This window comes from Pterocles gutturalis, unplaced genomic scaffold (genome assembly GCF_000699245.1).
Source record: "Pterocles gutturalis isolate BGI_N339 unplaced genomic scaffold, ASM69924v1 scaffold46483, whole genome shotgun sequence".
Taxonomy (NCBI): Eukaryota; Metazoa; Chordata; class Aves; order Pterocliformes; family Pteroclidae; genus Pterocles; species Pterocles gutturalis.
In genome coordinates this window covers 5,117-17,270 of record NW_010127357.1, presented here as the reverse complement: position 1 = coordinate 17,270, position 12,154 = coordinate 5,117, and the positions used below count along the sequence as shown (strand labels likewise).

At 37.0% G+C, this 12,154-nt stretch overlaps 1 protein-coding gene across 1 annotated transcript; it reads right to left on the bottom strand.

Moving 5' to 3' along the window:
• Positions 1-1,850: 1,850 nt before the first annotated feature.
• On the bottom strand, positions 1,851-11,713 carry LOC104460914 (glycogenin-2-like). The gene is made up of 7 exons (XM_010079256.1): positions 11,577-11,713; positions 9,697-9,871; positions 8,900-9,062; positions 8,211-8,337; positions 7,103-7,325; positions 5,786-5,926; positions 1,851-2,069 (listed from the first exon to the last, which is right to left on the bottom strand). Exons 1-7 carry the CDS (start codon positions 11,579-11,581, stop codon positions 1,908-1,910), a joined length of 996 nt encoding a protein of 331 aa, XP_010077558.1. The 5' UTR covers positions 11,582-11,713; the 3' UTR covers positions 1,851-1,907.
• Between the last annotated feature and the right edge of the window lie 441 nt (positions 11,714-12,154).

Here is a 12,154-nt window from a genome sequence, read left to right as displayed (position 1 = left end):
ACATGAGTAAGAGTGCACTGCAGCTGCTGTCATCTCCACACAGTGCTGCACGGGGCCACACACAAGAGGTAGAACGCACCTACCTGCATTAACATGTGAGGGTTACCTACCCAGGTGAGGCAGGCTATCAAGGGTCCCTTTATGATCAATAGACAAATTTACAAGAATCATCTTCTGGACATCTTTCTCTTCATCTTCAGAAACCCTAAACATCTAACTTTGAACTAGAAGCTTGAATTCAGCAGACCCACCAAAGAGACTCCCACTTTTAAGAGTGCTTAGAAGAAATGAGAAATAAAGAACTAGATAAAATCAGAAATAACCCACACAAGTAAAAGCAAATCCACTAATGTGAATATTAGAAAGCAATTATAAAACACTCTAAGATAATTATTCTTCCTTTAAGGGACCTTTTGACTCTGTCCTTCCTTTCCTAGTTTGTGCAAGTTATTCCCTGTGCCCCCTCCATCCTTTTTGATGGAGGAAAAAGAAACAAAAATTCCCTCCCTCCTACCCTGCCTTTTTTCTCCTCTAGCATCTATGGCAATCCCTCTGATGCATAATGTTACATCATTGCTTTTTAAACAGAATTTCCAAATTATTTTGTTAGGTGTATCTGTACCAAAATTGGTGACATATTCAGACTGAAACATGTTTCAAGTCCTGCATCAGCACTGCAGAATTCTTATTCTAATAGAACGGCATTATGAATAACTGTGTCAAACCTGTTATCATATTAGCATGCCTGTCAAGATTATTTCTTTCAAAGTGTTTCTTTTTCCTTGTTTGTTAAGACAAACTTGCTGAGGTTAGTCAAATATAAATACCCAAATTCACAAAGCAATCCTCCATAAGTATACTTAATGGAGTCTCATCAGTAGATTTTTCTGGAACTACACTCACAGATTTATTAGTTCCCACACACAGCTATTGTTTAAAAGATCTTCAAAGGGCCTGTTTACTAAAACAAGTGCCAATTGTGTTTTCAGTTGCACTCAAACTGCCTGCAATATGGGGCAACCATGCTAAGGGAGAAGAACACATTTGTCAACTGCAGTTTGAAGTACTGTAAACAAATTGATATAGAGCACCAGAAGGTTTACACCATAGTGTCAGCATTTCTTCCTCTGACTACCCACCTCTGAATAGGCAAGTAAAGCTAACAATAATAAAAAAAGAACAGTATCCTATAGCAACAATATAAAAGGTTAACATACATTATCGGTCTATCTTAGAAGTTTAACACCACTCTTCATCACTCTGGTGATGAAGCTGAGCAGCTTTCTATAAATAGGGAGAATATCCACTAGTGATCTCAGACAAAAATCTGAATTTCCTCTAATCCTAAATATATTTAAATTAAAAAAGTTTTATCGTAGATTCCTATGAGGCCAGGATTTAATCTCCTCACTTTTTTCTCATATTGAAGTCTACACTATGCTTGCACTTGAAAGCATTAACTTGGTTTCAAGAACAAGGTTTTCATTTAAATAGTTTTATAGCATCTTCTAAAAGGTAAAAGTACTTTTGAAATAATCTCAATTTGTGAAATAATCTCAGCTTCCAACAGTGTTGCACACTCATTACTGTTTCTGCAGAATGCTTGTGGGGAGGAGCAGAGAAGAGTGGTAAAGACGAGAGTTTGAACTCAGAGAGTATGATTTGTTATACTTCAGAAGGCACTATAGGAGAACAATGAAGATGAGACACACATAACAATAAGGATGAGGCACACGTAACAGTTATAAAACAAGAGTCTGTATCTGTTAGTCTTCCCTCAAAATATATGAGGATCTATATCTACCTCTAACTTTGGTGTCAAATAAACTATGGAGATAGCCAAGTATTCAACGACTGCATTTATAGAAGAAACATAGATTGTGATGGTCATTACAGTATACTCTGTCTTAATGTAAAAATGCATCCAATTTCTTTTTTATATGTTCAAAAGCATCTTTTCCCATATAGTCCATGCGCCCTTCCTCCCATTTTCTCCGTTCATCTTCTGGACTTGGTTCTTCTGGTTTGAAGTGAATAGACACCTCTGAAATTGAATGTGTGAGCTCATTCTGTGGAAAGAAGCAGAACAGTTGGAAGAACAGTCATTTTGTTGTTATCCTTTCAGTGCTGTGAAATTAAACCTTAAAATGTCAAACTTCTGCTTTTTACACTCTCAGTTAAAACACTAAAACAAACAGTATTCAAACATCCATTCTTGTTTTGATAATGTGATCTCATTTTCCCATGCTTTTACTACTTGTCAGAGCATCTTTGAACATACTAAACATTTATTTTACTTGTATTAACTCAGACCTTGTCATACTCAGCAACAACACAATGAGAATAATAAAAGTTTAGAGTAGAATATCTCCTACAATAAAGTGTAATCATGTAGCTGTGCAAATTTTTTCTTCACCAGGCTTTCATATGAACAGAAATTCCTAGAATTTTTGGTCATTTTTTTTTAATCTGATCTCCACTGAGATCAGTATTATTTAGCAGATGTGAGACACATTATCCATACAAATTAATTCAAAAGACTGACACTATTCATTATACCAATAACTAGTTGATTTTGAACGATGGTCCAAAATTGTGAATCCTGGTTCAAGATCAAGTTATCCTAAGTGCACAAATGCAAGACACATTTAATAATGATAATTTCAATCACATAAAAGAAAAACTGTGTCCATGATTGACCAATGCCAGTAAAACTGGGACATCCCCAAAATTATAACAGTAATAAAGATAAAATATAACAGGGACTAATCAAGGCAGCTACTGAAAACCTGCTTTCAGTACTACTTAAAGAGGCTCCAAGACAAACAACTCGTCTTATAAGCAAAATTGAAATCAGACAGAATGACTTTCTAGTGAGGCGCTCACAAATTCAATATAAAGATGTTTCAGAATATAATTTAATGGGCAGGAATCACTGGCTTAAACTACCTAAATGCCCTGGAATATGCATTACATCTGCCAATTCAGGGCAGATAATGCACAGGACTCACACAAGACCTGCACCTGCAGACGAGGTAAGGTAATTCAAACAGCCAACATAACCCTGCATGCTTAGGCAACTGCATCCTTCCATATGTATCCCCACCTGAGTCCCATACTGTACATGACTTTAATAATGAATAAATACTCTGAAAAGCATGCTTGCTCCCTGTATATGCAAATGTGCAACAATACTTGGTATTTAATTTTCAGGCCATAAAGACTCCTTTCTTTACCATTGGCAAGCCTTATTGACAGCTTTGGATGCCGGTAACGGCAAGACAGGCATAATCATGTTTTGAGAAATGAAGAATTTTAGCTAGGGCATAAACACCCTTGGCTGCATGGAAGCTATAGTTTCACTTACAGTTTTGTTTCTCAGTCTTAAAATATCTCACTGTAGTGCTTCACAATCATACAAAAGGCCTCATTAGGAAAATGGCTGTGCTGTGTACCTTACAAGATATAACTCCTTGACAGTCTGTCACCCTCATCAACGCTAAGTCTGGCACTGCTGTCACACTGCCCACAGAGAAACACAGTGCAAGATCACAAAGGAAAGCCTAGTAGCTTGGGCTTCATGCCTGACTCCCTAGACATTCATTTTCCATTTGCTTGAAAAAATCACTGCAGCAGGTAAAAAACCAAAACAAAACAGAACAAAAAACCCAAACAGCGTTGCTTGTATTAGTACTGGAAAGCTAAAATTAACAACATGCATTTAGTACTTGGAGGCTAGCACAGGAAAATATACATTTAAAAACAAGGAGTATAACTGACAGAAAGGGATCATGCCCTAGTATTGGAAGCAGTTAAGGAACTACATAGCTAAAAGATTCAAGAATTTATTTGCACATTGTGTCATAATTAGTTGACATTTCCCAAAGTGATGTTGGCAGCAAAAGACATGCATGCAATTCTCAACAGATGTAAAATGCAGAAAGCTACATGTACCCATTCTGAGGTTTCCTGAAACGCAGGGTGAAACACAAGTTGTTCTGAAGCTCCGTCAGGCTCAGAGAGATGGACGTTAGAATCACTTTGCTCAGCTTCACATATAGGTTGCTAAAACACAGGCACTGAGGTTTTATTAGGAGAATATTTTTTCATCCTTTCCTTATAATGAGAATTCATACAATACAAATCAATTTCAGTCTTGGGGCAGGGGAAAGCAAGGAATGGGAGGAAAAGGAATGAAACACATTATCACCAAGGACAAAATTCATCTCACCCTGCTTTAGCTATCAAAATGGCACTGAATCTAAGCTCCTACTATAATCAATCTAGGATAAGTACCTCCAGAGGGCAGATCATCTCATCCTAAAATAGGCTCAAAAGTGGCTGTCATTCTTCAGTGACTACAGAAACAGCCTGGAAAACTAGCTTGCAGTGGATACCTGCCATTCATGAGGCCAAACTTCAATGAGAAAAATCACATTTTAGGACAATAGCTTGTTCTATAACTTGTGAGCTTTTTACGTATATAGAATGAGAACAGACCAATGAATTCCAAAACAGAGGTAAAATTGATTATGCCAAAAATACTGCCCTAAATATTTGCCAGATATCAAGACATAAATGAGTAGACAGACCCCACTCAGAAGTCTCTTCCACCAAAACCAAAACAATCCCACAAGACTACTGAAGCAACAAGAAGTGGAGTGATAGTGTTTCTAAGTAAGAAGAGAATCAGCCTATTAATTTCTAATTAACGTGATCTTCTGATTAACTTTTTTAATTACTAGGATTGGTTTAAGAAATTTAAATTTGAATGACACTGCTTTAAGTGAACATTATGGGTTTTTCACCCCAAATAAACATCTTGAAATTGTGTCCCTATTTGGTTTGAGCATTTCCAATGGAGTCAGATGCATGAGGCACACGAGATAACACACCCTTTGCAAATAAATTATTCTTAAATTATAGAGCTGGAAGGTTTGAAATTTTCTTTCAGGCCCTCCACACTCAGGAAGCAAAAGAAGGAAGACTACAATTTTACTTTATGGAGTAACTATAATCTAAAGGGGTGAAGCACTGAACCTGATAAAAGCTGTCTTCATCTTACTAAAGAGTAGTTCACGAGCTACAATAGCAGATGACATTAGAACATTAATTTTATTTTCTTCCAGTTGTACCTTGCTGTAGCATGGTTTATCATACAACACATAATGACTTACACCTGCAGAAACATTGTGCTATTACATCCAACTTAATTCCTGCATAAAATAAGGGGAGTCAGTACAATAGTAACACCTGAATACAAACACCGAAATAAAAGAAGAGTGACAAAAGAACCAGGACCCCTGCAATTTTCATCAGTGGATTCTTTTAAGACACTCTTTGTTGCCCCAGTCACAGAAATTTGGGAAACAGTTTTCCAAGTCAACATTTCTGTAAAGAAAACCAATAATTTCTACAGAGGAGTGACAGAATAGATTCTGGTTTTAAATATATTAATTCACAAGAGTACTAAAATTCAATAGATTACTTTAGTAACAGGTTTTTTTTGTATTACGCTTTATTTAAGTACGTAACAATTTTCAATAAGCAATCTCTCCATAAAATTTAATGCAACCTTTTTCAACCTCCAGACACATCATGCATGTATAACTAAAGGTTAAAGAAAATAAATAGTCTTTAGACTATTTCTGCTGCTACCAAGAAAATTCAATAGCTATCATTAAATTGAAGAAGATATACTCTCCCAGATCAGAAGCATAATTAAAAATGTCATTTTAGTACATTTTACTTTGTTACTGCATATAGTAATACACAACATACTTACAGCTTTGAAAGTGAGTTCCTCAGGTGAACATGCTGTGGGATATATTTCATATGTCGGCTCTGGAAGCATAGGCATTTGCAGCGAATTGGCCACAGAAGGACTGACCTTTTTCAGTGTAATTTCAACTCCATTGAAAGTGTGCTAACAAAAACAGAACATCTCACCACTGAAATGCAATTTTGCACGAAATTAATATCTTATTTAGAACAGTTTCACTTCCTTACAGGGTCTCTTGCCATTAAAGGAATATGTTAACAAATTCAAAAAAGGTTTGCGGTCCCAGATTCAGACCACGTGACAATTTCGATTTTTGCACTCGTGAATATGCCAGCATCATCAGGAGGTAAATCTAACAGGTATCTCCCACCTTCATGTTACTGTGGCTAAAATATTTTGTTACTGTGGCTAAAATATTTTGTTACTGCACAATTTCTGAAAAATTAAAGTATGTTAAAGTATGAGATCAAAAGCTACCCATTCCTTCCTCTGCCTTCCAATTTGTCCTGAGGTTAACAAACCAAATTCCTCTCTGGGGCTTTGATGGTAATTGCATAGTCCCATGAGATCAGTTGGACAATTAGTTCAATGATGCTAATAGTCTAATATTAAAAAAAAATATTTACATACGCATAAAAGTGATCTAAATTGTCATGTCTGGATACAAAATGAAAAATCATACTTTTCCTACTCAATACATTATGCTGCTGGGCTCCAAGAAATCATCTATTTATCAACATTTTTTTTTTCTGTTCATAGAAGTCATACATTGCTGCACTCCCTTTGAAGAAAAACACAAGTGTAAAGAGCTCAGTAAATGCTTGATGACATGCAAGTACTGAATATAACATCCTAAATGGAATTAACAGTGTCTTTGCAAATCTGATTTACTTGTTACGATCCTCATAAAAGAAGTTATAATGCAGTGCTGAAAAGCTAAATTTTACTACAGTTCAAGGGCTAGTGTGATGTTCGACATCAACTTAGCTTCAAAAAGTCAAGTCTGTTTCATAGCCAGTCTATCACCTTCTCTGGCTAACTTGTATCATACTTTGTATTTAATTTGCAGAGTCTATACATGTATATTCCCACACAAACTCTTCATCAATTAAGAAGGGGGCTGAAGGAAATCTTTGGGAAGCCAATAGTACTAAAAACCCTTCCTCAACTGCTAGTTTAAATGCTTCTCGAACCAATTGCTGCTACTACTGATCAACAGATACTATGTTTTTTCATGTAATTCCTTCCCCTAGCAAACACATAATTTTCAGAATTTTTCTTGTGATTCCAGCATATTCCCAGTAACTCCTTATTAGTTACCTTCCATTCCTCAGATTCTGATTCTTCCATCTTTTGAAGTTTTTCTAACAGAGGCAATATACTGGCACTGTATATATTCCACCAGAGGGCAAGAAATGACAGCTGATGAAAAGATCCAGAGGTGGTGCCATCCTGCATAACTCTCTTTGTTTGAAGGTTGTATTTGTAGTTCCAGGGCTTTGTCGCTCCCAAGAAGTGAACAACTTTGGCATCTCTACCAAAACTGTAGAGAATAAACATACAGGTCTATACTTTTTTTTTTTTTAGCCTATATAAACTGCTAAAGAAACATGCTTACTCTCACTGGTGAGGTAATTTTGACATATTGCAACAGCAACACATTCAGTATGAGTATATATATATATATTAGTATTTTTTCAGACTTTTTAGTGTAAGGTATCTCATTTAGCATACAGAAAACAAAAGGCTGCATTGCCATTTGCTTCCAGCTGCTGATTCTAGTAGAAAAGTTCATGAATTAAACTGAAAGGCTCATGCAGTACCATTTCCAGTCCTCCTGCATACTCTGTTCACAAACAAATACATACCACTTCAAACACTGAATCAACAAAATTGCTTATTTCTGATCCCATATTAAGAATTACTAATAAATACATCATCCTTCCAGTAAGTGTTTTGTGCAACTGGAACAGTAATTCATGATACCCTAAATCCAACCTGCCTTCTGCCAGAAAAGTTTCTCTAACTGCATTGTCTGAAGTCATATAATTACTACCACAAATTGTGTTTCACAGAAGAACCTAAGAAATGGTTTTAAAAAATATAAATTAAAAAAACCCAACTGTTTCCCATAAATCTGACCATAAAAGAAGGGAATAACTTTCAAAGTGAAGCTGTCAGAACCTAATGCTATAGGTTCCGAAACAATGTATGAGACAGTGTAGCCAACTCTGAGACTCTCTCTATGTCCAGATTGCAAGACATTCATTCTGCATTTTGGGTTCTACTGCATGATTTGTACATAACACCAATTGTGACTATTGTAATTTATAATCAACAGAATATGTCATTATTATTCTTTCTTATAATACAATGTTTGGTCACAAACTACAGAGGTTTACAGTCAGTCAGAAGTGTTACTACTTACTGATTGAAAGCAGGAACGTAGGTGTATACAGCACTGCTGCTCAAGTTATAGAGGAAAGGTAAGTGTTTACCAATATCTGCTGTTGCCCAGTTGCTGAAGAAGCTATTCAATAAGCCTTGATCACCTCCTAAAGAACAGATAAAACAGAATTACCATATTTATGCACAGACTCAAATTTACATCAGAATTTCACATCCAAGGATGGGAGTGAGACTGGTGTGTTCATGGGACCAACTTGGACTTGACAATATGGCCATGTGAGCAGTTTGCAAATTAATAATACCTGATCCACTCCGATGCAATTTCAGTGTAAAGGGAGTCCTATTGTAATATATGAAGAAAGGAGTAGGAAAGGGGTTTGGTCTCCCTCAGAGCAGAAGACTGAAGATCAGCTGTATTTCTCTGTCCTAAACCAGACAGCAAAATGAAAACTTACTGAACAAGACTGAGACACAATGTCCTTTCATAGCACTTCTCAGGGAAGCACAGTCCACAGCAAGTCAATGGGTCTTAACTACAGCGTAAGAGGCAAAGGTCTGCACCTTAAATTTTTGTGGGGGACAATTTTGTAAAGCCCAGAGAACCCTGCCTTCCTCCATTCTGCCAGATAGCACGCAAGCTATGGAAAAACATCTTACTGAGAAGGAATCTAATGTCTTGCACTTCATCCCGTAGGCCTTGCCCCTTACCATCAAAGCTGCCATGTTCAGCAGCAAACTGGAGCAGTAGGTTGTAAGTTTTCAAAGAAGGTCGGAACACAAATACACCACTATTAAAGCAGTCAGGCCAGCCAGAATCAGGAGCTGCTGAAAACTCTTCTCGATCAAACAATTCATCAACATTGCAAAGCACCTTAGAGACAGTAGGAAAAAAGAAAAAATGTTTTCCTAGAACATGAGTAGCTAAATCAGTACCAATGGAGTAAACTTCTAGTTTGGCCACGTATATAGCTTGTAGAGCATAAAAGCAGTGGCAATGAAAAATATGCTAGGGGTCAGAACCTCTATTTTTAATATAATAAGGTAACATTAATTGTGGTTCTCCATGATTTCTCTGATAAATCACAAACCCTGTGAAATTATTTCATGAGCCTCAAAGACCCGCCAGAAGCTCCCTTTAAATATTATGACATACCATACCTTCATTTTAAAACTGGCCTGCCCTCCTGACCAGAATAAGTATAAATGAAAGTATATGACAGAGATCTATTTTAAACATCTGTCAGAAGCCCATTTGCACAGAGTGTGTTTATGATATCTTTTAAGGACAGTCCTGAAGCTACTCTCAAAACGGCATTTATTTCTGTGCAGACAGCAAAACTGTGAGCATTGCCAATATATATCAGCTGGAGCTCCTGCGACCTTGTAACCACCAGGAAATCTGGTCACTTCATAAGCCAGTAGGCTGCTTGACAAGGAAGCATGCCACACTCAGAGTAGCTCTTTAAGTCAGACAGAAATGTTTCCATGGCTCCCGGTCTACTCACCAAAGTGTCTGCATCCATGAAGACACATTTGCTATAATGAGTAAGAGTCCAACAGTGAAGCTTAGTAAAGGTTACACCCAGTTCTGGCCTCTGCATCAGAGCCAAATGGACTGAGTCAGCACTGTCAAGCGCATCCACCTCAACTACTTCATCAAACACACTGCGGAGGACAGACCTATCAGAGCAAGCAGTGGAGAAAAAGAAGGGAATTTAGAGAGGTTCATCAGGGTTCACTTCTGACATGAAAACAGTGACACACAGTGCAATACTTTTATGACAATAACAATGGCTATATTGATTGGTTAGCACGATAAGTCAAAAGTGAAAAGTCCTTGGAAACAGTCTGATGTAGTGACAGCTATCAGGCCATAAACCATTGCCTCTTCCACTGTGGAGCCAGCACATCTCAAAAGTGACAGGTGCTGTACAGAGGAGAAACCAATCCTTATTTTAGTTACTTAATCTCCTGTAGGAACACCAAGAGAAATTAAGGCACCTTTCATCCTGAACAATTGTCTCTGATGAATAGCATGGTACAGGATGTGGCATGCACTGTCAGCACAGTTATTTGCACCTATTACACCCACATAAATGCAGCTTCAAAACTGCACCTTTTAATATATACTTGCTCACTACTACAGATCATCTCAAATAGACTTTTAGGAAGACATATTTTTTCTATGCGTATGTTTCATGGGAATTTTATAGATGACACTGAAGTAAGTAATTTTCCTTCAAGACACAAGAAAAAAGTCTTTTAAACACAGCTTATTTATTTACATTACACTATTAACTACAAAATCCTGGATATCACACAAACACAGAAAAAGAAAAGCCTGTGCCGATTATCTAGATTTCAGATTCATTAGCTTTTGCTTGACTGTTCTTCAAGGGACAGGAGTTAACTAGGAAAGAATTAAGAGTAGGTACAGATTTTTAGAAGCATAGTTCAGTGATGTGATTTTTTAAAAATGCTATCCTTGATTAAAAAAATATATATTATAAAGGTTTTTTTCCCCCCACTGAATGGGGCTGGAAAAAATGATGGACTTAGTATCCACCCACATCACATCTATACAGAATTCCTAATTTGTTCGGACAAAACCTATACTTCAAAAAACCTGTAAAAACAGATTGCTGTACACATAATTGCACCAAAAGGGGAAAAATTATTTCTTGAGCCAGATGAATTGCAAATACTTTCACATGGCATAAAAAAACCAGGAGCTTGCACACTTCCTAAGCCATAGCGGAACTAAGAGTTTAAATAGCTATGGCATGTTATGTTGCTTTTAACACAGTCCTCCAAATAACAGGACTTGAGTTCAACAGATCTAATGAGATTTCTGTACATGCAATTCTGTAGTGCCTGTAGAATCGCAACCCAAACTGAAAAGTGATTTAAAAAAAAAAAAAAGGCAAAAATAAATTAACTTCTCATCATGATAGCCGTGCACCAATATTTTAAGAAGATTAGTCATCTGAAACTGAGCCCCTAAGGTTTTTGGAGAGTTCTGATGTCACAGATGGTTACGTACCTTGCTCTTTCTAAAGGAGAAACACTTAGGAAAGAAAAACAGTAGTGCCTTTATTTCAGCTCAAAACCAAGACCCTAAGACCTTAATTCCCAAACTTTCAGCTTATGTTCCTCGTTATGGGCTTAAGGCAACTTCCAGACACAAGTTCTACTTCTGCAAGTGATTCTTATGAGGCTTACGATCTCATCATGGATGTTATTTGTGACTCCTCTCAGAAATCACCAGCCAAGGGGGAACTTCTAGACATAATGCTGCAAAATCCACTGGAAGCCTAGTAAAATCTTTCATGCTCTTGTTTATTTTTCCACATTATCAGCCTCCAAAAATTACATTAATCCTTACCTCATCCCACTGGAAACATCTGGTGTAATTAGGACTGCCAATTTTCTAGATGTCGTATGGTTCCTCAATGACTGCCCGAGAACCAGAGCGCCTTGGCAGTACACATCATCAGTAGCAAGGGTCACAAAGGCTTGATCCGTCACTGTGAGTAAATATTCAGAAGAGTCACTTTACAACTTTAACATAAGCTCCTTTGACAGGTTCCTACAATCTCTGTCCTCCAGCTAACCAACAGGCTGCAGCTTATAACAACCTGCAGTTCCTGTGATAAGCTCTTTTCTTTCCCAAACTCCCCCAGAAGATTCAACTGAATAGAAAATCCGGCGAATGTGACTGCAGAATGTCTGTCTCTGAACTTTGTTGGTTTTTGTTTGCCTGATTTACATTATAACAGGTATGACATTTTCAAACTAGCCTTAAACAAATAATTCCCTATGTCATATTGCCTAAACATTATGTCAATCAAAAAAGCCCATCTGTAAGTATTTAGATTTTACATTTAACTAACATAGTATAATACAACCTATAAGGAAAATGTTCCTGTTTATACAGTGCCAAAAGCTAAGGAAGAAAACAGG